Source organism: Typopeltis vanoorti, chromosome 8, assembly GCF_054136105.1.
Source record: "Typopeltis vanoorti isolate ZY-2024b chromosome 8, IOZ_Tvanoo_1.0, whole genome shotgun sequence".
Lineage (NCBI taxonomy): Eukaryota > Metazoa > Arthropoda > Arachnida > Uropygi > Thelyphonidae > Typopeltis > Typopeltis vanoorti.
Genome location: NC_143556.1, coordinates 144,669,581 through 144,692,257, shown reverse-complemented (window position 1 = coordinate 144,692,257; position 22,677 = coordinate 144,669,581). Strand labels below are relative to the sequence as shown.

The 22,677-nt window shown below is 35.0% G+C and overlaps 1 protein-coding gene across 2 annotated transcripts in view; it reads right to left on the bottom strand.

The window, feature by feature from the left end:
* Nucleotides 1–22,677, bottom strand: part of LOC150104404 (poly(ADP-ribose) glycohydrolase-like) — a 351,154-nt gene that overhangs the window by 81,310 nt on the left and 247,167 nt on the right. For both annotated transcript variants that reach the window (XM_090396352.1, XM_090396353.1), the window contains one exon: nucleotides 17,551–17,642. In XM_090396352.1, the coding sequence (XP_090252478.1) occupies nucleotides 17,551–17,642 (92 nt within the window). The remainder of the gene's footprint in view (nucleotides 1–17,550; nucleotides 17,643–22,677) is intronic.

Below are 22,677 nucleotides of genomic sequence, written 5' to 3'. Positions count from 1 at the left end.
TGGAGAGAAGCCACAAGAAATAAGAAAAGCCTTATTGACTACGACATTGTTGATAGTGATATCATCATGCTTGTTCAGGATACAAGAGTGTATATGGGATTTGAAATGGGTACAATAACAAACCTTGGAATCTTATTCAGAGTAGCACACTCTGAATAAGACATTGATTGATTCAGTTAGGGAGGTATGTGATGAAGTTGTCTGCAAGGGTAGAAAAACAAGAACACCATGATGGACACAAGAAGTTAAAGAAGCAATCCTGGGAAAGAAGAAAGCATACCAAAAGTTTCTAGCAGATAAGCCAGCAGATGCACTAAAAGAATACTAAGCAAATTATAAGACAAGCTAAGCTGTGTGTAAAAGTAGCCAAACAAAAGTCATGGGAAGAATATAGAAAATAAATATCAGGAAGATGGCAAAATGTTCTAGAGGCGATTGAAGAAGCATAGAAATGGAGGAAAAGGTACTGTAAAAGGAATCAAAGATGATAAAGGTGACATAAAAATTGAAGAGAAGGATGTCCTACAGGTCTGGAGTAATTATTTTGAAAGATTCTTAAATAAACCAAGCAGTGACGGAGCCATACTAAAAAAAAAAATTCAAGAGGAATGCAAAGAGGAGTACATATCAATACTTGAGGCAGAAAAAGTTGTCAAAAACTTGAAAATGAAGGCAGCTAGAGTAGATGATATGCATTTTCAACTGGAAATGCTGAAGTATGGATATATAAAAGTTTTGAGGTAGCTACACTGCATAATTCAGAAGGCCTGGTAAGAAGGTCAAATACCCAATGATTGGATTAGAGCTCTCATAGACCCCATCTATAAAAAGGGATTAAAACTGAACGTGAGAATTACAAAGTAATTTCTCTACTAAGTGTTCCAACTAAGATTGATGCAAGCATATTTGAAAAGAGGATGAGAAAAATTGTGGAAGAGAAACTTGGAGAGAACAAGCTGGGTTCAGACCAAATACAGGTTATCAAGATCAGATTTTCAATTTAAGAAAAACAGTTGAGAAATTGTGGAATATGATAAGGATCTGTACTTAAGTTTTGTAGATCAGGAAAAGACATGCGACATGGTGCCCAGGGAAAAGCTTTTCAAAACATTACAATTATATAGAGTAAATGAAACATTACACAGAGCAAGATAGTCTATATTTAATTTGTCAGTCAGCTATTAGAATTAAAGGAAATACAGGAAGATGGTTTGATGGAAAATCAGGGGTAAGATAAGGATGCTCATTATCTCCACTCTTATTCATCATCTATATGGATCACATTATGAAAGAAAGTGGCATCAAGCCTGCTATTAGAATTGGAGATATCAAACTTAGCTCTTCGATTTATGCAGATGATGTTGTACTCTTAAACACATAAAATGCAAGTCTCTAGGATTCACTAACTAAATTGAGTAATAACTAAACAAATTAGGCATGAAAATCAGCAGGAACATAGAAAACTTCAGCTGTATTCTGAATGAAGATCCTATAGAACAAATAAAATTTAGTTGTTGGAAGTTTTTCCACTTGGTTATACTATAAATTAAAGATACCAAGAAATTATATACTTGGTTTAATCCTTTATCCAAGTGTAAGCAAACAAGTTTCATCATCATAGTCTTTCCATGCCTACTGGCACATTAAGCTGCACAGTTCCTGTAATCAGATAATTTTTACAGGGAGGGGGGTGATAAGCCCTTCACCCAACCCCCTCAGGGGTACCCAGATATGCCCTTGGGGACTGAGTCTCTATTTATCGCCTCTTACAATATGCAGGAGTGTGGTTGGGGTATTCTACTACCTACCCCAAGATGGAGAAAGCAAACAAGTTTGCACCTGAACTATTTTCAAGACTGGGGCAACTTGTATAAAGAAGCTAATGACTTCACATCACTTGCCTTAGTATGCCATAATGCAAAGCACATCTCCTTGCAGACATGTATAATGCATAGCATTATACATGTCTAGGGGAAGGGTCACTATCCAGATTGGTTTCACCCTTTATTGAGGCCTCATCAGTAGGAGTCAGATCCATAGGTGATAGTGAGGTAGAATTAATGCAGAAGTCTTATTTTCATATACGAGTAGCCAAAAGGTGTCACACCTAATTATTAAAATACTCTGGATTAGAGAAAGTTGTTAGAAGTTTTGCCACTTGGTTATACTATAAATTAAAGATAACAAGAAATTATATACTTGGTTTAATCCTTTATCCAAGTTTGTGCCTGAACTATTTTCAGGACTGGGGCAACTCGTATAAAGAAACTAATGACTTCAATGACTGCAAGGTGATGTGCTTTGCATTATGGGATACTAAGGCAAGTGATGTGTAGTCATTAGCTTCTTTATAAGAGTTGCCCCAGTCCTGAAAATACTTCATGTGCAAACTTGTTTGCTTACACTTGGATAAAGGATTAAACAAATTATATAATTTCTTGGTATCTTTTTGTATTTATTGCTCAGAAAAATCTCACCAGATTTTGTCATTTTTTGTTTCAGTCATCCCTATTATCTGGTACTTATCCAATTCCTCAGCTAGCTCTATTTCTTTGCCATTCAGGCCTCTTATGTTGACAGTACCGATCTTGAACTCTGGTGACGAGTTGGGGTGTGTTTTAGAATTTGTTCCAGTAGACGACTATTCGCTGTTCACCCAAGTTCCCTGGCAAAAACAACATGGCGTCATTTAACTGGGTGACTCACCAGCCGGCATGAAATTCTGTCATGTTGTACCATCTTATATTTTGGTTTAAGCCAATAAAACAACAATTTGGTCGGCTAAATCCCAAATTGCCAGCCCATCCTCGTTCGTTCAGTATCCAGGTAGATATCTAACAGGGTGCACTACGAGAAGGTGAGGACTGGACATTAGGTCAGAAGCCCTGGTCGGTTCTTTGCATTCCTTTAAAGGGGATGTGGAGGTCTCCTTTCAGTTATACAGCTTTGATCCTTAAGCACCCCCTATCATAAGGTGTCTCAACCAAAGTATTAAAACACTCTGGATTAGAGACAAATGAAAGTTTTTTCACTTGGTTCTACTATAAATTAAAAATGTCAAGAATTCTTGGTTTCTTCCATTATCCAAGTGTAAACTAACAAAGTCCATATGGAAGTAACTTCATGACTAGGCTACCTGTATATAGAGACTAATGACTTCACCTCAATTGTCTTAGTATTCCATAATGCAAAGCACATATCCTGATGAACAAGTATACTGTTATGCATTATGGGATGGGCCACTACAGACCAGTTTCAACCTTTATTGAGGTCTCACGAGTGGGAGCAATTGATGTAAAGTCACTTCACGCTCAAACTTTGTTCGCTAACATTTGGATAAAGGATGAAACCAGGAATATAATTTCTTGGCATCTTTAATTTTTAGTATATAACCAACTGGAAAAACTTGCAATATCTATCTCTAATCCAGAGTGCTTTAGGAATAAGGTGTGACAACTTTAGACCACTTGTATATGGAAATATAACATGTGCATTACTTCAGGATCTGGCTCTCATTGATGAAATCTCAATGTAGTAGGAACTTTGAAGGATAATGATTCCATATATATATATATAGGTATTTTGGAAAAGTACAGCAAGATCAATGGCTTCATTGCTAATGCAGACAAGACAAAATTACAAGTATTCAGAAAGTGGGATCTTGGAGGGCTTCCTTTTAGACTAACCCCTAAGAGAGAACCTCTCATTATACTTGGAATTCTCTCCTCCAATTCAAGAACTTATATACAAAAACTTTGAAACCTTAGAAGACTGGAAAATAGGGCCACTTCCATTTTCTTCTAAATCCATAATACTCAAAACCATAATCTTCCCTGATCAGTTGTACATAATAAATATTATAGATATCACAGAAGCCGAAGAAAAGCTTTATGTAGTAAGCCTGTGCAATTATTTTTGGTCCAGCTGATACAAAGAAGTTAAAAAGCAATTCCTTCAACTATCAACGAAGCATGGAGGATTTGGGCTTCCAGTCTTCAAATTTTGCCATTTAAGCAAAATCCTTCAAAAATCCACAAAATATTGCAGTCAAATCACACATGTGCAGACCTCCCTCTGTACTATCTCAGTTTTCATCTTCCCCTGTTGGGATTAAATGATTATAAAGGTCCAAAAGCTGAGATTGTTCCTGAATACTACATAACTCTGCTTGACTAAGACTGCTACAACACTCTAGCATTGACATTCTTTCTATTAAAAACTGTAAAATTTGGTATAAAGAAATCTTTAATCTCTTTTGCCACAAACTTACACAGTTAGGGTACTGACAACGCTATGTTTCATAATTTATTGAAGTTCCGAGGATACCCTAACAGGAGAGATCTTATTTGGAGAATTGCAAATGGCCACCTTCCAGTCAATAATGGAAGTACTTGAACATCAGAGATCCAATCTGTGACATCTATTACTGATTGGAAACAGTAGAACATGCTTCTACAGCTGCCTTCTTGTCCTGCATATTTGGAAGATTATGTAATGTGTTAAGCATTGTTTACTTACGACAGAACAGATTTCCCCCCCCCCCCCTGCCACCTGTCAGCAATGGGAAGAGAATTTTGATTTTTATAATTAATGAATTAAAATACCATTTATGGAAGGTTAGAAAGAAACATGGATTTGAAAACCAGCAATATGACATTGTATTGTGGAAATTTTATTATTCAGTCAGATGATTTTTGTATTTAGAGAGATGCATTCTAGGCAATATCAAATTTTTGACTAGATGGTATAGCCACCCACATTATGCAATATTCACCAGACGGAGATAAAATTCTGTCTGTTTTTGATATGAGATGTTTTTTAAATAGCTCCATCCTCTTAATTCAATGTGGTCTTATAGTCAATTGCAGGGATGAATGGAGAGCAATCCCAGGCAGAGCAGGCCAACTCAAGGCAGTTAAACAACCTGGGTATCAGTCATCTTTGCGCTTTAGTTTCACTTGGTCTTTTGGTCATTCATCTATATGAGATTGGTGAAAAAGGAAAACTGATAGCCTTTGGCTATATGATGATATAAAAGAGCTGAGGCCTTTTCTCTATCTCTCATACTATCTTTTCTTTCTCCTAATACTATCAGGCTCTCTTGAACCCCTATAGTAACTACTCTAGGCCTATGATGAGCACCTCATTACTTTTTCACGTGAATAAGGTTGGTGTAAAGAAATCTTTAATCTCTTTTGCCACAAACTTACACAGTTAGGGTACTGATATAGGCTCTCTTGAACCCCTATAGTAACTACTCTAGGCCTATGATGAGCACCTCATTACTTTTTCACGTGAATAAGGTTGAAAGTGGTCTGTGTAGTAGCCCTCACCATAATGCATAGCATTATACATGTCCATAATTTGTAAAGCATTATTGGATGCTAAAGCAATTGATGTGAAGTCATTAGCCTCAATATACAAGTAGCTCAGTCGTGAAGTGACTTCACATTCAAACTTTGTTTGCTTACATTTGGATAAAGGATGAAATTGAGAATATAATTTCTTGGCATGTTTAATTTATAGCCATAGTTGTGCTTGCAGATGTATTCATGTTTCATCAAAGAAGATCTCACAGTTTGAGAACATGATATATTGCAAATTAACACAGAATCTTTTAAACATTAAGAAAAGAGAGAATGAGGGTAAATCCTTAGGGAAAAGGATAAGGTCATCCAGCTTCAAAGTCTAGATCAGTGTTTCCCAGATTTTTCCTACGACGGAACACCTTGGTTATTTTGTATTGTGGAAATTTTATTATTCAGTTTATTTATGATTATGCCATAATTAATTATGGCATAACCCTACAATATGAACTTGCAAAGAAAGAATTCAGTATTACTAGATTTGGGAACCAGATACAGATACAGACCTTGATCTTCAATTTCAGTGGAAAAGTTTTCTTTATACTTCCTTGCTGATTGGTCACTAACATTTGCAATAGTCAGTTTTGAGAATAGAGGATATGCCACCCATTATTGTAATCAGCTTGCAGACAATTTTTATGACCGGTCATAAACAGCGGTATTCCCTTTCCCGAATTACTTTCATGTTTAAAAATACAAGAATTGGTCACTGACATCATGGAACACTTATTCACTTTCCACAGAACACAATTTGGGAAACCCTGGTCTAGAGAGTATATTTCTTTAAAGTTTTGGTAATTTTTCTGATGTTCCCTGGATATAAGGAATAGTAATAACATTATTGTGATCTATACGTTAAGATGGATGCGAGGAGATAGATGTAACAAGATGGCAATGATTGGAATTTATTTAAAAAATACTTAAATGATGGAATATCAGAATGTGTCCCTAGAGTTTAAAAAATAAACAGGGTAGGAGAGAAATGAATATGCAGTCTTATTGTGCAAGAGATTAAGAAAAAACAATGTGGAAGAAATAGCATGTCTATAAGGATGTGTCATGAATATTATAAGGCATAGTTCAGAAGACTTGAATCATAACATTATTATAAAATGTGAATAAGTTACTCAAACATGACCTTCCCTTAATAAACTCATGTTGTTCATTGCAGAATACAGATTCTCTGTCAGAAAGCAAAATGTGGGTATGAAAACAGCTAGCTATGAAAAGCTAAAGACAGGGCTAAAGATTCTACTGTTATATTATGTTGCAAGTAAAAGAAAGAATGAATGTGAAAAATAACTCTCCTCAATGCAAATGCAGAAGCGATTCTTCAACAAATGAGTAAAATTTTGCTAAAAGTTGTCAACCCGGTATATGCAACGGTGGGCTCAATGATGCCTCTAGGCTGATGAAGAAACTCAGGTGTATGAAGAGGAGGTACTGCAGCTGTTGAATAAAATTAATAAGAATTTGGCAATCAGGACTGATGGGATATCAGCTTAGATGCTAAAAGAGTGTCCAAATGAAATCGATGCACCTTTGAACTGGCTGTTTATATGATGTACACAGGAAAGACTGAATAGTAGTGGAAAGTGCATGATAATCCCATTGCACAAGAGTGGTGCAAAGAGACTATCGTCAAAATATCAACCTATGACATCTACAAAGTAGTGATGAATATTTTGGAAAAGTTGGTTAGAGATATATACAGAAATGCGTTAACAGAGAATCTGTATTCTGCAATGAACAACATGAGTTTATTAAGGGAAGGTCATGTTTGAGTAACTTATTCACATTTTATAATGTTATGATTCAGTTTGACAAAGTGAATGGATACACCATCATACTTTTGGACTCTAATAAACCTTTTGACAGGATTGAGCACAAAAGGTTGTTGAATTAGTTGGAAGATACAGTACAGGATTATAAACTATTAGTTTGCAAAAGAAGGATGGCTTACTGACAGATATCAAAAGGTAGTGTACAGAGGATTGGTTCTGCAAGATGTAAGGTGAGCCCTGGTGTATCACGAAATCTGCCCTAGATCAATTATTACTCAATCTTTACATTAATGACACTGGAAAGGATACGACAGGAGACAAACACGTTTGTTAATGATGATAAAAAAGGTAACCAGGATAAGAATGCTGGTGACATGCAGTGCTCAGAGAATAATTTGAATAAGCTGGAATTGTGAACATATGAAAATAGCTGTTAGTTCAATGTTGGTAAATGCAAACTTATGCAACTTTGGTGTAACGAGATATCCAATAGTGTATTATATTGGTAGGATTATAAACTGACCAGGCTAGCAATCATGGAGTGTTAGCAGGTAGAAAGTTCAAGTTCAGGGCAATATAGCAAATACCGAGAATACAACTCAGAGGATAACTGCAATGCTGAAATGAGCTCTGACATGAAAGGATATAAGGAAATCATTTTTCCTTTTTACAAGACCTTGATACAACCTCATCTGGGCTATTAAAGGGCTGTCAATGCACAATATGTAGCCTCTTGCAGTCAAATCATCACCCACCAAAGTATAGCCTGTTTCCACAAATGGACCTCTGGCAAACCTGCCAAGCATTGCAATCCCCAATCAGGGCCAGCTCTACTGACAGTGCAAGATGTGCATTTGCACAGGGTGACAAAGTTGGCATAAACTATACGAAAAAAAAGGATGCAGCAAAATATGCTACTGCACGGGGCAACCCTGTCTGCAATGCATACCTTCCCTAGTTGAAGAAAATTTTATCATCATGGTAGATAAGAAAAAAAAAAAATTCAAAACATTAAAAACAACAAAAATGAAAAAAAAAAAAAACACCAACAATAATTCTTACAAAAAAAAAGTTTCTGCATTCACTTCACTAACACCTATATTGCCAGCTTTTTCACTGGTCACTCATTACATGCCATGGTGGATGGTTTCCTCTCCACAGATTTCTCCACCAGAAGTACTTCAGGGTTCCGTTCTTTCACTCAATAATCTAAATCAGAATTACTATTCTTATTAGAACCTCAACAACTACTGTCCACGTCAACTGCCCAAACTGCACATTATACAGTTCTGCCTGCCAAAATGGCAGCACTTGTGCATTCCTTAGAACTGACATAACACGTCAGATTGCAAAACCTTGAACCACCCATTTGATCTACTTTGCTCAAAATTTCTCTACCAAATAAAACCAACCTGCCCTTTTCATATGCTGTCTCTACTGCTCTCCAAACTCCATTAACCACTCTGACCTCATCCTATCTCTCTCTCTCTCTCTCTCTAAAGTTCAACTTTCTAAAGTCAAAATATCCTATTAGTGAGGTCATCCTTATCAGAGATTTCAATGTCCACACCTCAAATTGGCTTCCATTCTCCACTTTCACTGATCAAGAAGGCAGGGATGCTGAGGTGTTCGTCATTAGCAACAATGTAGCACAGATTGTCAATCTCCCTATCAGAATATCTCATAACCCTTCCAATTTGCCAACATGCTTGAACTTTTCCTAGCAACCTCCCCCTCCCAAGTTTAGTGGAGGTCAATTCTCTTGGTAATTTAAATCACAATGTCATACAAGTCTCTTTTGCCACAGAACAACCTTTATCTGCCAATTCCCAGTGTTGTGTCCTTTGACACTACAAGGATGCCAAATGGGATGACCTCTGTGACTTCTATTCCTCCTTCCCATGGTCCAAATACTGCTTCATTTATCCTGATCTAAATACCTGCTCAGAATGAATAACAGAAATCATCCTCATTAGAGGAATGAGAGCATTCATCCCTTATTCCATCTCAAATTCACAGCCAACATCCAAGCCTTCATTCTCAAAAAAAAAGATGTGCCAATGCAGTAAAATAAAAATTCCTGCATATCACGAATGGCTCAAGAACAAAACTCCAGTTGCTCACTATGCCTCTATACTGCAGCTCACAACAGCTGTAAAAGAATCGTCACTAAATCCAAATCAGACTTCGAAATGCTGGGCCAAATGCTGCAAACTTGGCTCCTGTCCAAATGGCAGATGATCCTTTTGATTCCTTGCTAAGGCCACCATTAGGTGCAACTTTTGCCCACCAAAGTGTCCACTACTCACATCCAGGTGGTACTGTAGTCACCTCATCTAAAGACGAGGTTGACTTTACTGGCATCACTCTTCTCTTAAAATTAATAATTTAACACGTATAAAACCAACAGTAATAAACTTTAATGAATTAAAGGCACAAATATTTCATACTGAAAGTAACAGTACATCATCATCAGTGTAGAACAAACAGTTAAAGGAATGGAATACAAAGTACAGAACAGTCAGTGGATTACCAATAAAAATTATTGGCACGTGTGCTGAAAATGCCAGAAAATTACTATTAATAATTCTTAAAAACTATTTCTTTGATGGTTGCATAAGATAAGAATCTCCCAAACTTTTGGGGGAGAGAGAGACAATCATCTTTATCATCCTTATGCAACCATCAATGAAATAGTTTTTAAGAATTATTTAATAATATTTTATTAATAATAATTTTCTGGCATGCGGCAATAATTTTAATTGGTAATCCACCGACTGTTCTGTACTTTGTATTCCATTTCTTTAACTGTTTGTTCTACACTGATGATGTACTGTTACAGTATGAAATATTTGTACCTTTAATTCATTAAAGTTTATTACTGTTGGTTTTATACGCATTACGTTATTAATTTTAATTATGCCATGGGTACCTCTAAATATCACTCTTCTCTTCCAATTGCATTGATAACATGGGCAAAGTTCACTCCACTCCAACAAGAACTGCTCTTTCCATGTCACCCATAGTCTTCCACCATTAAGAAATCCGAAGAATCCTTAATAACCTGAACGAAGTAAGGCATCTGGTGCTGATGGCATTCCACCTATTGTGCTAAAATCTTGAACTCCATAACTAACAACTATTCTATATCACTTGTTCAATCTATCCTATTCAATTGGCATCTACCATACACTATGAAAACAGGCCCACATCTAGCCCATCCCAAAGAAATATGATGAAAGTCAATCAACCAACTACTGTCTAATTGTTCTCACTTTTGTTCTCTTTAAAATTCTGGAGGTCATCAACAACCAACTCCTGATCCACCTAGAGACCTACCAACTAATCAATGACCAGCAATATGGATTCACCACTCACAACCTACAGCTGATCTTCTAGCTGTCACCACTGACAAGGCATGAAAAAATTCAGAGAACCTAATGTAGTTGATCTCGACATTTCAAAAGAATTTGACTGGATTTGGCACAGGGATTACTTAGCAAAATGCCATCCTATGGTTGCTTTCCACATTCTGCATCTGTACTGTCAAGTTTCTCACTGGTTGCTTATTACATGTCATGGTAAATGATTTTCTCTCTCTCTACAGATTTCCCCACAAATGCAGAAGTACATCAAAGTTCCGTTCTTTCACCCACTCTCACCCTCTTGTTATAAAATATAAATGAGCTGCACTTTGGCAATAACACTAAACTCCATTCCTCGTTTTCATTTAACAAACCTTGTAGTGTTAAACATGGGAATCCTCAAGATCCACCATGACCAATGTCCTAAACTCCGACCTCCTAGCTATATCTTAATGGGGCAAGGACAACCTTGATACCTTCAATACCACCAAAATTGAGTCCTGTCTGATCTCTACCAAGAAAGAGCTTGCATCTCTCCCCCCTTACTTTCAATAATATCCAGATATCTAAACATGATCAGATTTCCCTTCCTATACTGACCTATACATCCAGACTTACGAGGGTGGTCTGAAAAGTTCTCAGCCTAACAATGAAAAAACAAATTATAATTTCAAAATTATTTTTATTTTTCAACATAATCTCCCTTAAGACTAATACATTTATTCCAGTGATGCTACAGCACCATTATCCCATCCCTTGTAGTGGTTCTCAGTAAGATCTGCAAAATACCCCTCTGCAGCTGCAATCACCTTTTGATTCGAAGAAAAATGCTAACACGAGGAAGAGTTTTAGTTTTGGGAAGAGATAGAAATCAGAGGGAGCCAAATCTGTGGAATAGGGTGGATGTTTCACTAATTCATAGTGCAGATCCCTTAATTTTACCATTGCCAAAACACCTTTGTGGGCAGGTGCATTGTCCTGATGAAAGATGATTTTTTTCTTCTGCAAACAAGGTCTTTTCTTATGAATTTTTTTGTCTAGTCTGGTTAAAAGATTGGAATAATATTCCCCGGTTATTGTTTTACCCTTTTCAAGATAATTAATAAACAAAATGCCTTTACCTTTCCTGCTGATGGAATCGACTTTTTCTTCTTTTTGGCACCGAACAACTGGCTTCTGTCCACTGTTTTGACTGCTGTTTGGATTCTGGTGCGTAATGGTGAATTCGAGTCTCATCCATAGTAATAAATCGACCCACAAAATCAGTTTTATTCTTGTTAAAATGCTTAAAATGCACATGGATGCTTATGACAGATGTACCAACTTAGAAAAAAAAAAAAAATCTTGTCAATAGTGTTGCCATCTATGGCCGAGGCCGAGAACTTTTCAGACCACCCTCGTAGATATAGATAGTGGAGATAATGCCAATCTTTATGTCACACTTCATATTACATCAAATCAAATAATCTTCCTGCACTTCTTTCACAATTCTAATTTGAATTATAACTCCTGTGTCTAGCATGGAATCTGATTTTAACATTCTTTCATATAATTTTATCACATGCCTCTCTGTGTGAATTAATGAATATTTTCTTCAGTCTGCCATTGCCTGCCCAAGGTTTAATTACTGTTTTCAAACAATTGTTAAGCTTTTACAGTCATTTTTTCTAAATAATATTTCCTGTAGATCTGTGTCTAAAGTTAACTTCTGAAAGCTTCAATCAACATTGATTTAACAGGCTCAGCTATACGTATTTTTCTTTTCGCTGTGGAATTCATTTTTATCCCCCAATATTTCCTCGAATGGCAATCAGTTCCTATTTTAATTCTTTCATATACACTTGTGTCCTCAACCACTGTAAATATATTATTACCATAACAATACAGTCAATGAGGCTTTTCATATTTCTCGTGTATCCTCTGCAGTTGGAATCTTTACATTGGAATATGGGATTAGTAATAACTTGTTCATGTCCTGAAGAGAAATCCAGCAGTATATTTGTTTTGCACTTTTCTCCAAATTTTCCAAACAGACTTATATTCATTTCTACTCTGATCTTTAGATTTCAAATGACAATTAACTTTTCCTTTATGTCAGATGCCTTCTCTAATAACTCAACCCCCCCCCCCTTCTTCATTAGTAGAACTTTCTGTTGGACCATGGGTATTAATAAGTCTCATTATCCAATTTCCTATTTTGATTGCTGTCAGCATCACTCTTCTATATATTGCCTGCAATCCACTTGCCATTCGATAAGATTATCTTCATGTTTAGGATTAGCTATAGAGCCTTTTTCTTTTCCTCGATTATTATTATACAAGTATCTCCATGGAGTCAGACGATTCGTTGCAGAATATCCATTATTCTATTCACACAATACCTATTATATCACTCCTTAAAAGTATTCACTGATGAAGCATTCACAACCACCTCTGGCAGCCTATTCCACCGATTTACCACCCTCCAAGCAAATAATCTAGTCCTAATACCTTTGCAAACCACACTCTTACACAATTTCCATGGGTGATCCCTTCCTGCCATGTACTGAAGTCTTCAGTGTCAATTCTATATTCAGCAAACAAATGAATATTTCCTTATCATTGCTATAAAAATTAAACAACAGAGAACCAAGTGTGGTACACCACTGTCACTTGTCTTCTCCTGGACTCAACTCCTGCATAAAAAACTTGGATATCTGTCAATTAGCAACCATCTAAATCCAAATCACCAGATTTATATACATCCCCATTTGCTCCAATTTATGCAATAGATTTCTTTGTGGAATATTGTCAAATGCCTTTGTAAAGTCTAGCAACATCACTGAGTAGCCATTTCCCTTATCCAACTCCACCATCTATTTATTATAAAAAGTAAGCAAATTACTAAGCCAAGACCTACCTTTCACAAAACCATGTTGTCCCTTATAGAGTATCATATTCCAATCCACCCAGTCCTGAATTCTGTCTTTCACAAATTTCTCCAGTACCTTAACCACCACTCCTGAGATGCTGATTGGTTTATAATTTGCTATTTCTGTCTTGGAGCCTTCTTTATGCAGTGGGACTATTTTGTCCTCTTTCCACTGCATTGGTACCTTCTTACCAGTGGACTTAAACAGTTTGGTCAGAGAAGCTGATAATTCCCTTGCACATTCTCATAATACATGGGCCAATATGCCATCTAATTCCATGTCTATGTTCGTATTGAGGTTCTGTAATATTTTAAACACCCCCATTTCTTCAACCTCTATTCTCCCATCAGTCAATGTCAAAGCTAGCATTGTAACATCACCACCTAGATGGTATTGGTATACCCGTGAAAAATGCACACCCAGTAATTCAACTATTTGGTTTGTTTCTGTTACCTCCAATCCATCAGCACTTTTTTTAAAGTCATCCTTCCATAGGCCTTTGTCATTTTACTTGCAATATAACGAATAACCCTTCATGATTTCTTTTGGCCTCATCAGCTAACTTTCTCTAATAATGAGTTTTGGCCTTCTTTTCCATACAAGTTGATCTTCTTTCCTGTGTCTTGTACTGCTCATGAATTGCTTGATTACCTTTTTCATTATATTCTTCCATAACTTTTTTCTTTCCCTGCAATTCTTGCATAATAGAGCTATTCATCCATTTAACTCCTATCTGATTCATCTTTCTGACTGGTTTTCATTCTGATGCTGCTTTTTTCAAAAAGCAGACCCACTGACAATGAGTCTGAAAATTCGAATTTGTGTTTATATGATAATCAGGCTCTTGAGAAACATCCGATAGCTTCGACTTCAAATACCTCAACACTAAATTATGAGCTTTTTGATGATCCAGCTTTATGGCCAAACTTGTCCAATTCAATAATTGATATATTAGTAAAACGAGGTCCAAAGTCCAAATTCATCGCGTGGAAAAAAATCAAGAGACTTTTTTTTCCACATGATGAACATAACAGAAGTTTCCAAGTATTGCATTATAATAGGATTTTGAATAACGGAGAAACCATTAAAAGATCTTGGTTAATTTACTCAAGTTCAAAAAATGTAGTATTTTGTTTCTGCTGCAAATTATTTTCTAATATTCGAACTATGAACTTAATTTCGGAAGGAAATAACAATTGGAAACACATGTTCCAAGTTCTTCAGTACCACGAAAAATCTTAAGAACATTTTAATAATTTTGAAAAATGGATTGATTTGGAAAAGCGTTCAAAAAAATGAAACTACAATTGATCAACATTAGCTAAAATTACACAAAAAAAGAACAAGAACACTGGATGCATGTCTTAAAACGCATAATATCGGTTATTAAATTTCTTGTAAAAGGAAAACATAGCGTTCAGAGACACTATATACAAATAATAATGGAAAAATTTTTTAAACTGACTGAATTATTCACTGAATTTGACAGCGTATTACAAAAACATGTAGAAAGCATAAAAAACAATGAAATTTACGTTCATTATTCAGGGAAATGTATACAAAATGAAATCATTAATATATTGAGTAATGAAATTAAAAAAAAAATGTATCTAAAATAATGAATGCTAAGTATTTTTCAATAATTGTTGATTGCACCACTGATATTTCATGGCAGTAACAAATGTCCATAATCATAAGATATGTTTCTATAAAAGAAAAAAAATTAAGAAACCCAAGATATTATACAAATTGAGGAAAGATTTCTAGATTTTATTAAATTTAATAATATAACAGGAAGTGGTATGGCTGAAGTAATTTTAAAATTATTAGAAGAAAAAAACTTAAATATTCAAAATATCTGGGGTTAGGGATATGACAACGGATCATATATGAAGGGGAAGAATGCAGGGGTACAAGCACTTTTAAGGAACAAAAATCCTAGAGCATTTTTTGCTCCGTGTTGTACGCATTCCTTGAACTTGGTATTGAGTGATGCAGCAAGCTGCAATGTAGACACGGTTTTATTTTTTGACATTATTCAGTCAATCTATAATTTCTTTTCTTCATCGAGTCATCAATGGGAAGTTCTTCTAAACCACATCCAAAATTTTACTTTAAAACCTTTATGCACAACAAGATGGGAAAGTCATGTTGAAGCTGTAAAAGCAATACGAAATCAAGTAAAAGAAATACATGAAGCTTTAATTTTCATCACAGAAGATGACAGCTTTATTGGGCAACAAGGCATTAAAACAAAATTGGAAGCTAGTTCGTTAGCAAAAAAAAAAAAAAAAAATGAATTATTTCAAGTTTATATTTGGCACATTTGTTTGGTATGACATTCTAAGTGAAGTCCATGCATCTAGCAAACAACTGCAAAATATCTCTTGCAATATTATGGAAGCCTAGAAATCATTAGATGTCACAAAAAAATTCTTGACGTCATACAGAAGCGAAAATAATTTTTTGAAAGTTAGCACCAAGCCCATAACATTGCTTTAAATATTGGGTTAAATGCTGATTTCCCAACTAATGACAGCACATGAACTCGACATGTAAAAACTCAATTTGATTATGTATGTCCTGACGAATCAATTACCAATTTTGAGCGATATTTTCAAATTAATTTTTTAAATGTAATTCTTGATTCAGCAATAACATAATTACTGAGAGATTTGAACAGCTAAATAAATATGAATCAATTTTTCGGTTTCTCTTTAATATTGGTAACTTAAAATTTGATAATGATACATTAAAAAAAGCTTGTTTCGACTCAGAAATTGTTCTGTCTGATGGTGATCAAAAAGATAATTCAGCAATAGATTTATTAATGAATTAAAAATATTGTCTCAGAGGATATCAAATAATTATTCTCCCAAAGAAGTATTAAATTATAATTGTGCAAATAATTGCATGTCTTTTTCCTAATGTGTACACATCACTACGAATTCTTTTAACACTCTCAACTACAGTTGCAAGTGCAGAGTGCAGTTTTTCTAAATTAAGACTTATTAAAAATTATTTGACATCTACAATGTCCCGAGAGAGAGATTAGATGGCTTAGCCACTTTATCTATTGAAAGTGACATAGCCATTAGATCTAGAAGTAGTAGTAAAGTCTTTTGCCGAAATTAAGGCTAGAAAGGTTTCTTTTTTTAAATTAATTAAAATTGTTAATTCTTAATTTAGATTTTTTCATATTTGTTTTGTCATATTGTATTTAATGTGATTTATGTATTATTTATAAATTGTGTTAAAATTATGTACTCATTATATAATAAACACAAAAATATTTTATTTATTTATTCACTATATATATATATATAATTTTTATATATACATATACAATTTTGACCGAAGGGCAGAAAAAAAAATCTTGCCCCCCACTCAAAAATTTGCTCGGGCTGGTGCTGTACGTAACTGACTAGAAAATAAAGTGCTCAGCTTGAGATCAACACACTTATGATTTTTAATACGCTTTCCTGGCAGAAAACGAAGACAATTTTTTAACAATAAACACTTTATACGGTAAACGATTGATGTACATGCATGCTAAAGTGTATTTCCCCTAATATAAATTCGCTACTCATACTGCATGTGCGATATGGGCAGACACAAATTTAATGAAGATAAAATTTGATTTTTAAATCATGGGGTGAAAAATATATGAAAAGATAAAGGGTTACTACAATTTGTAGACTGTGTTTTTATTGAAACCGTGTTGTATAAGTACTGCGTTATACAAGGGTTACCTGTATCATATATGCACATTCTACGTGATGACCTTGACATGAAGGTCAAAACATTGGGTGATTATTTTGGTAGTTGTCTCTATAATGAATTACAATGAATGCTGATCACTGTGTAACTATAAAAGAAAGGTTTACCCTTTATACAGCATCAGTTCATATTTGACATCATCATATCACGAAATCTAGTTGCAGATATATACAAGAAACACAGTATTTGGCCAACAACTGTAGTTGAAATATTTGAATAAACACTTTAAGCAAGTAAATAACCTTCTTATGCTAGAAGGAAAAGTAACTAATGAAACTAAACTGTAAAATATGAAAAATAATTTTAAGGAATTCAAATTTTATATAATTCTATATAATATTACCCTTTGTAGTTATTCGTCGAAAGTAATTTAAGATACATTTCAGCTTTTCAGCCTTTCTCTGGTTAATGCCATTCTTATGACCCACAAATAACCTACAATGATTAAAATTATTCAAAGTAATGCAGAAATTGAGCATTTGCAAAAATGTAATACATTATACAAAAACTGAATTTAGTACAGAGCAAAAGTGATGCTTGACTGACTGTTCAGAACACATATTCTAAACTTATTCAAGAGTAAGAGTAATATTAACTTGCTTAAGGAATTTCTACTTTTAAACTCAATCTTAATTCTGAAAAAAAAATCTGTTGACTTCACATACATAAACTGTCTTGGTATCCTACAATACAAAACACACTTTTTAAGATATATACTATGCATTATGGAAAGGGTCACTACCCAAATATGTTTCGACTTTTATTGAGGCCTTCTCAGTGGGAGCTAGATCCACAAAGATACTGACATTCAATGCAGAAATCATACGTTTCCTATATTCAAGTGGTAAAATGGTGCATCACCCCAATTTTAAAATCTATACCCAAGCAAAAGCAAACAAAGTTTTCAAGGAAAGCAATTTCAAGACTATGCCACCTGTAATATAATGGTTGTTGACTTCACATCATTTGCCATAGCATTCTTGTAGAGTGATGGCATTTATTATCACAATTACACACATATGATCTATATGAAAACAAACTTTAATCATTGTCAAATTCCTGAGTGGTTGTTTTGGATTTACAGCCGAGAAAACTAAGACTATGAAGCCAGTTTATTATGTCCGTAAATTTTGTATATTCTTCTGGCCAGCTTGTCTGTTTTACAGGATGATAAACCTCAGTTTCCAGCACTTCTGTATGAGACTGATTGACACCTTCAGTTGAAAAGCCCTAATAAAAGGTTCTTCATATGGGATTTGACCCCCAGGTCTTTCCAATCAAAGGGCATCATTGAAACTGGATGAGCGACAGCGGCTCTTCAAATTCTTGATGCACATTCATTAGGGTAGATGTTGTGATAATACTACATAATTCCGTTTATGTTCTTACTAACTTCCTATCAAAAGATCTTATAGATTTCAGTCTTCAAATGCATTCTAGACTGCATCACTTCACTTGGATCTTGGTCTTCCTAAAGTTTCCTCTCCCATTCTTTGCAAGTGATCACATACCACCTTACATTAGCTTTGCTCACATATTTCTAATATGTGTGATCTTGATATGCTGAAATCATTGCTAACTGTTAATTTCATTAATTATTATCAGAACTATCATATCTGTAGTCTCCATTATTCATTGGAAGTAAATTCATTCAAAATGAAGTAACCTCCAAAATTCCAAAGTTAAAGTAGATTATTATACAGACAATGTGGGAATTACAAAAAATGAGCAGTATTTGAATGAACATAGGGATGAAAAGAAAATTAGGTACAAAATAAGAAAAAAAAGCACAGAAATCAGGAAAGTCAGTAAATAACAAAATCAGATAATTAACTTTGATTGTAAAAAAAGAAGGATATTAGAAGGAAAATAGTGAAGAGAGAAAGTGAAAATATCCTAAGCATATTACCTTGATATGATAAAAATAAATTAAGAAGGGCTAAAATGGCAAATGATTCATTGTGTAGGCTGTGCAGAAAGAATGGATGTGAGTTTTTTGATGTGTGGAATTAAAACTATAAAATAAATTTGACAATGAGGATATAGCATTGAGATTTAATATTAAAAAGAAAATAAAAGTAAAGCAATTTTTCTTTAAAATTCTAGTATAACAACCACATAATGAGGAACCACATTAAAACATATGATAGCTTGACTAGTGCTGTGTGACAACAAGTTGCACTTTGTCAGGAGTACTCGTATGCTTGTAAGAATAAGTAACTAGACATGCATAATATATTAGTTAACAATAAAATAATAATACAACAGATGAAAATTAAAATGAATGTGGGAAAGCAGGTGCATTAGCTGGTACTACTGCATACTACAATATGATGCATATCATAGCCAAGGTTTGTAAATGTGAGAGTTTCAATGAATGAAGAACAAGCTTGGTGCAGGATCATGCTTTGCTTCTTACTTCACAGAGTGGAAGTGCTTGGCATTTTGGAAGCCTTTGAAATTATCTGACAAAACAGTTATGTTCAATACATGGCATTTCTCTTTCTTACCAAAGTACATACAAAGATGGCCTTCACTAGTACTGTGAGAAGCTAAACCAGATCCATGTTTTCTTTTATTTTCAACATCTTTAAAATATTCTGATGTGGAATTCTCAGAAATGCCCTGTTTGACAAACAAAACAAATGCTGCACAAACAGTGAACCCTGCATTTGATTGCAGATACCTAGCAACTTGAGGTAAGAGTGAGAAGATTTGAGAGGTAAGAATCTTGAGATTTTGGGTAGTGGTGTGAAAACTACTTTTATGCTATGACTTCAGAGAATAAGAAATTTTGTCTGTAACACTGCAGTGATTGCACCTTTGAAGCCCTACTCATTGGCATCTTGAATAGTGTTTGCAAAATCCTAGTGAGCACCTTGCACCCATGTCCATTAAAAGAAAGAGTATGGGGGAAGTAACAAGGTTCTTTGTTTCTCATCTCCATGTCGCTGAGATGATATAAACTCTGTTCGTTAGAGTTTTAATTCTTAAAAGAATAATAATACAAATCTCACTTACTAAATGCAATAAACCCAGAGTACATTAGATAATCCATAAATCCAGAGTACATTAGATAATCCATAAATCCAGAGTACATTAGATAATCCATTAGATTTAGATAATCCATAAATTCTACTCTAGAGAATTTATGAATTATCTTTAGAGAACAAAACATGGATTAGATTTCATTGCTTGAACTCTAGCTAAAAGCAACTAAGGCTATGAGGCCAGCATATTATGGCTGTATATTCTTCTAGCCAGATTGCCTATTTTATGGAATGAAAAATCCTTCTACCTCCAGGTAATATCAGATAGCACCTTTCCCTGAAATTTTTCAAGACAGTACTACATCCTGCTTATTGGGTGATGAAATATTTCATTTCTTTATTATTTTAATGGCTAATATCGCCTACTTTTGTTTAGGAGTGCCCCTTTTTTTATAATATAATTGGCTCTTTACTCGAATCTTAGGGCATTACTGAAGTGTTATAAAACTTATAATATGTGAAGAATAATATAGGAGGAAAAGTCAGACATACCTTTTTAGATGTTGTTTTCTGTCTCCTTATCCTGGCGATAGACATTCATCTGCTGTTAAAGGAAGAGGGTTTGGGGAAAGTGGGAGAAAGTAATGTGGGGGGAATTATTTGGAAAAAAACCCAGTTTTTTTTTATATGTATAAAATCATTATTATTAATGGTGAGTACAGAGCATTTGGGGGGGAAGGGGGTTGAGAGAAAGAGCTGAAGATAGAAATTATTTTTAGGGGAAGAGGAGGGATTGATGGGGAAAAGTCAGAGGTGGGAGTTACGGGGTGTGAGCCATTTCGACAATGTGTCGTCTTTGGAACTCGTGGGGGAAGTGGAGGCTATGTCATGTTGGCTAGGTGTTTCTGTCTTTGGTGTGCTTGTGTCGTGACCTAATTTTTATGTTATGGAGCTTCCAGCTCTCAGAGATTATGTAGAGTCGGTGGACATTCATTGAGCGTTCTTCACATTTTATGGCTATTGTTTCCGATATCATTTTTTTATTTAATTTTTTTTCTTTATATTAGTCCCACAACTGAGAAGTCCTTAAACCTATATGATATGGCAGTCCATGTGTGGCTAGTCAGAAAAACAAAAGGAATTTGTAAATGTGTTTCTAGAAGACCTGAGTGTTATAATCATTGGGAAAACCAGTATGGGGAAAACTGTTCAAAACAACAGATGTGTAGAGAATGAAGGAGGTTGAGAAGTTCATTTTGTTAAGTTTGGATCTGAAACTGCAAATGGATGTTGACCAGCAGTTGATTAGAAGAAAGTAGAGGAAGTCAGTAGTGGCCAGTTCAGTGGAGAAATCCAATGGAAATACCTATAGAAAAGACATAATGCAACAATAGAGTATCTAGGAAAAGTGACTGGAAGGAGAGGGAGGAATCATGAATTAAGCAAACTGCTTGCTTCTGAATACAATTAAGCATTTTGAGGGAGGCCTTAGGTGTAACATCTCAAATGTGAGAACAGAATTCTATGGTCAGGTACATTTGAGCTTTGTAACATGTCAGGAGCTGAGCAGGAGAGAAGTACTATTTGGAATGAAAAAGAATATGAAGCTTTTTGGAGACTGAAGAGGTTATAGACTGGATGAGCTTATGGCAAATCAATTAGATGTGAGTGTTAACCGAGAAAATTGGTTCTAGTTGCAAGCAAAATATTATTGATGAAAGAGAGTGGTCTTTCTTTCTTTTTTTTTTCTTTCTTTTTTTTGAAGAGTTGTAGGTTATAGGTGTTTGGGAATACTTCTTGTGGAAATCCATTCCAGAAGACAGATGTAGATGGAATGAAACAAGAAAAGGAGAAGCAGGTTTGGTGTGTTTGCAGCTGCATGTTAAAGGGGTGCTGGGTAGCTGCTGTTCTGGTATTAACAAGTGCAACAGAAAGTGGAGAATGATGGTGATCAGGTAAGGTCAATAGGCAGTGTCGAAACACCTGCATCTGTAAGATAGAGACTGAAGTGAGTCTGTAAGACAGGGATTGTCTACGAGCCAAAATGCTCTCCTGTGGACAGTGTCAAGAATTTTTAGAGAAGTTTCAGATTCATTACCCAAGAAATATCAGCAGTATTCTAAGGATGGATGGATTTGGGATTTGTATAAAGTTAAGAGATAGTTCAGGTGTAAAATAGCATCTCGAACAAAAGAGGATGCCTAGTTTTTTGAATGCTGAGGAAGCTATTAATGTGATGTGCTTATGCCAGGAGAGAATGCAGGTAAGTGTAAGTCCAAGCAGAGATATTTGGTCATGCCTGGTGATCTCTGTGGTACTGAGTGTGAAGGTAGGTTAGCTGAGATTCTTTTGAAAGAGAAGACCTGTATTTTGGTAACAGTGAAGGTGCTAGATTTTACTTACCCCCATTGAAGGATAGTAAGTAGATCAGTGTTTAAGGCACAGGGAATGCTTTGATGTCTTGATGCATGAGCACTACT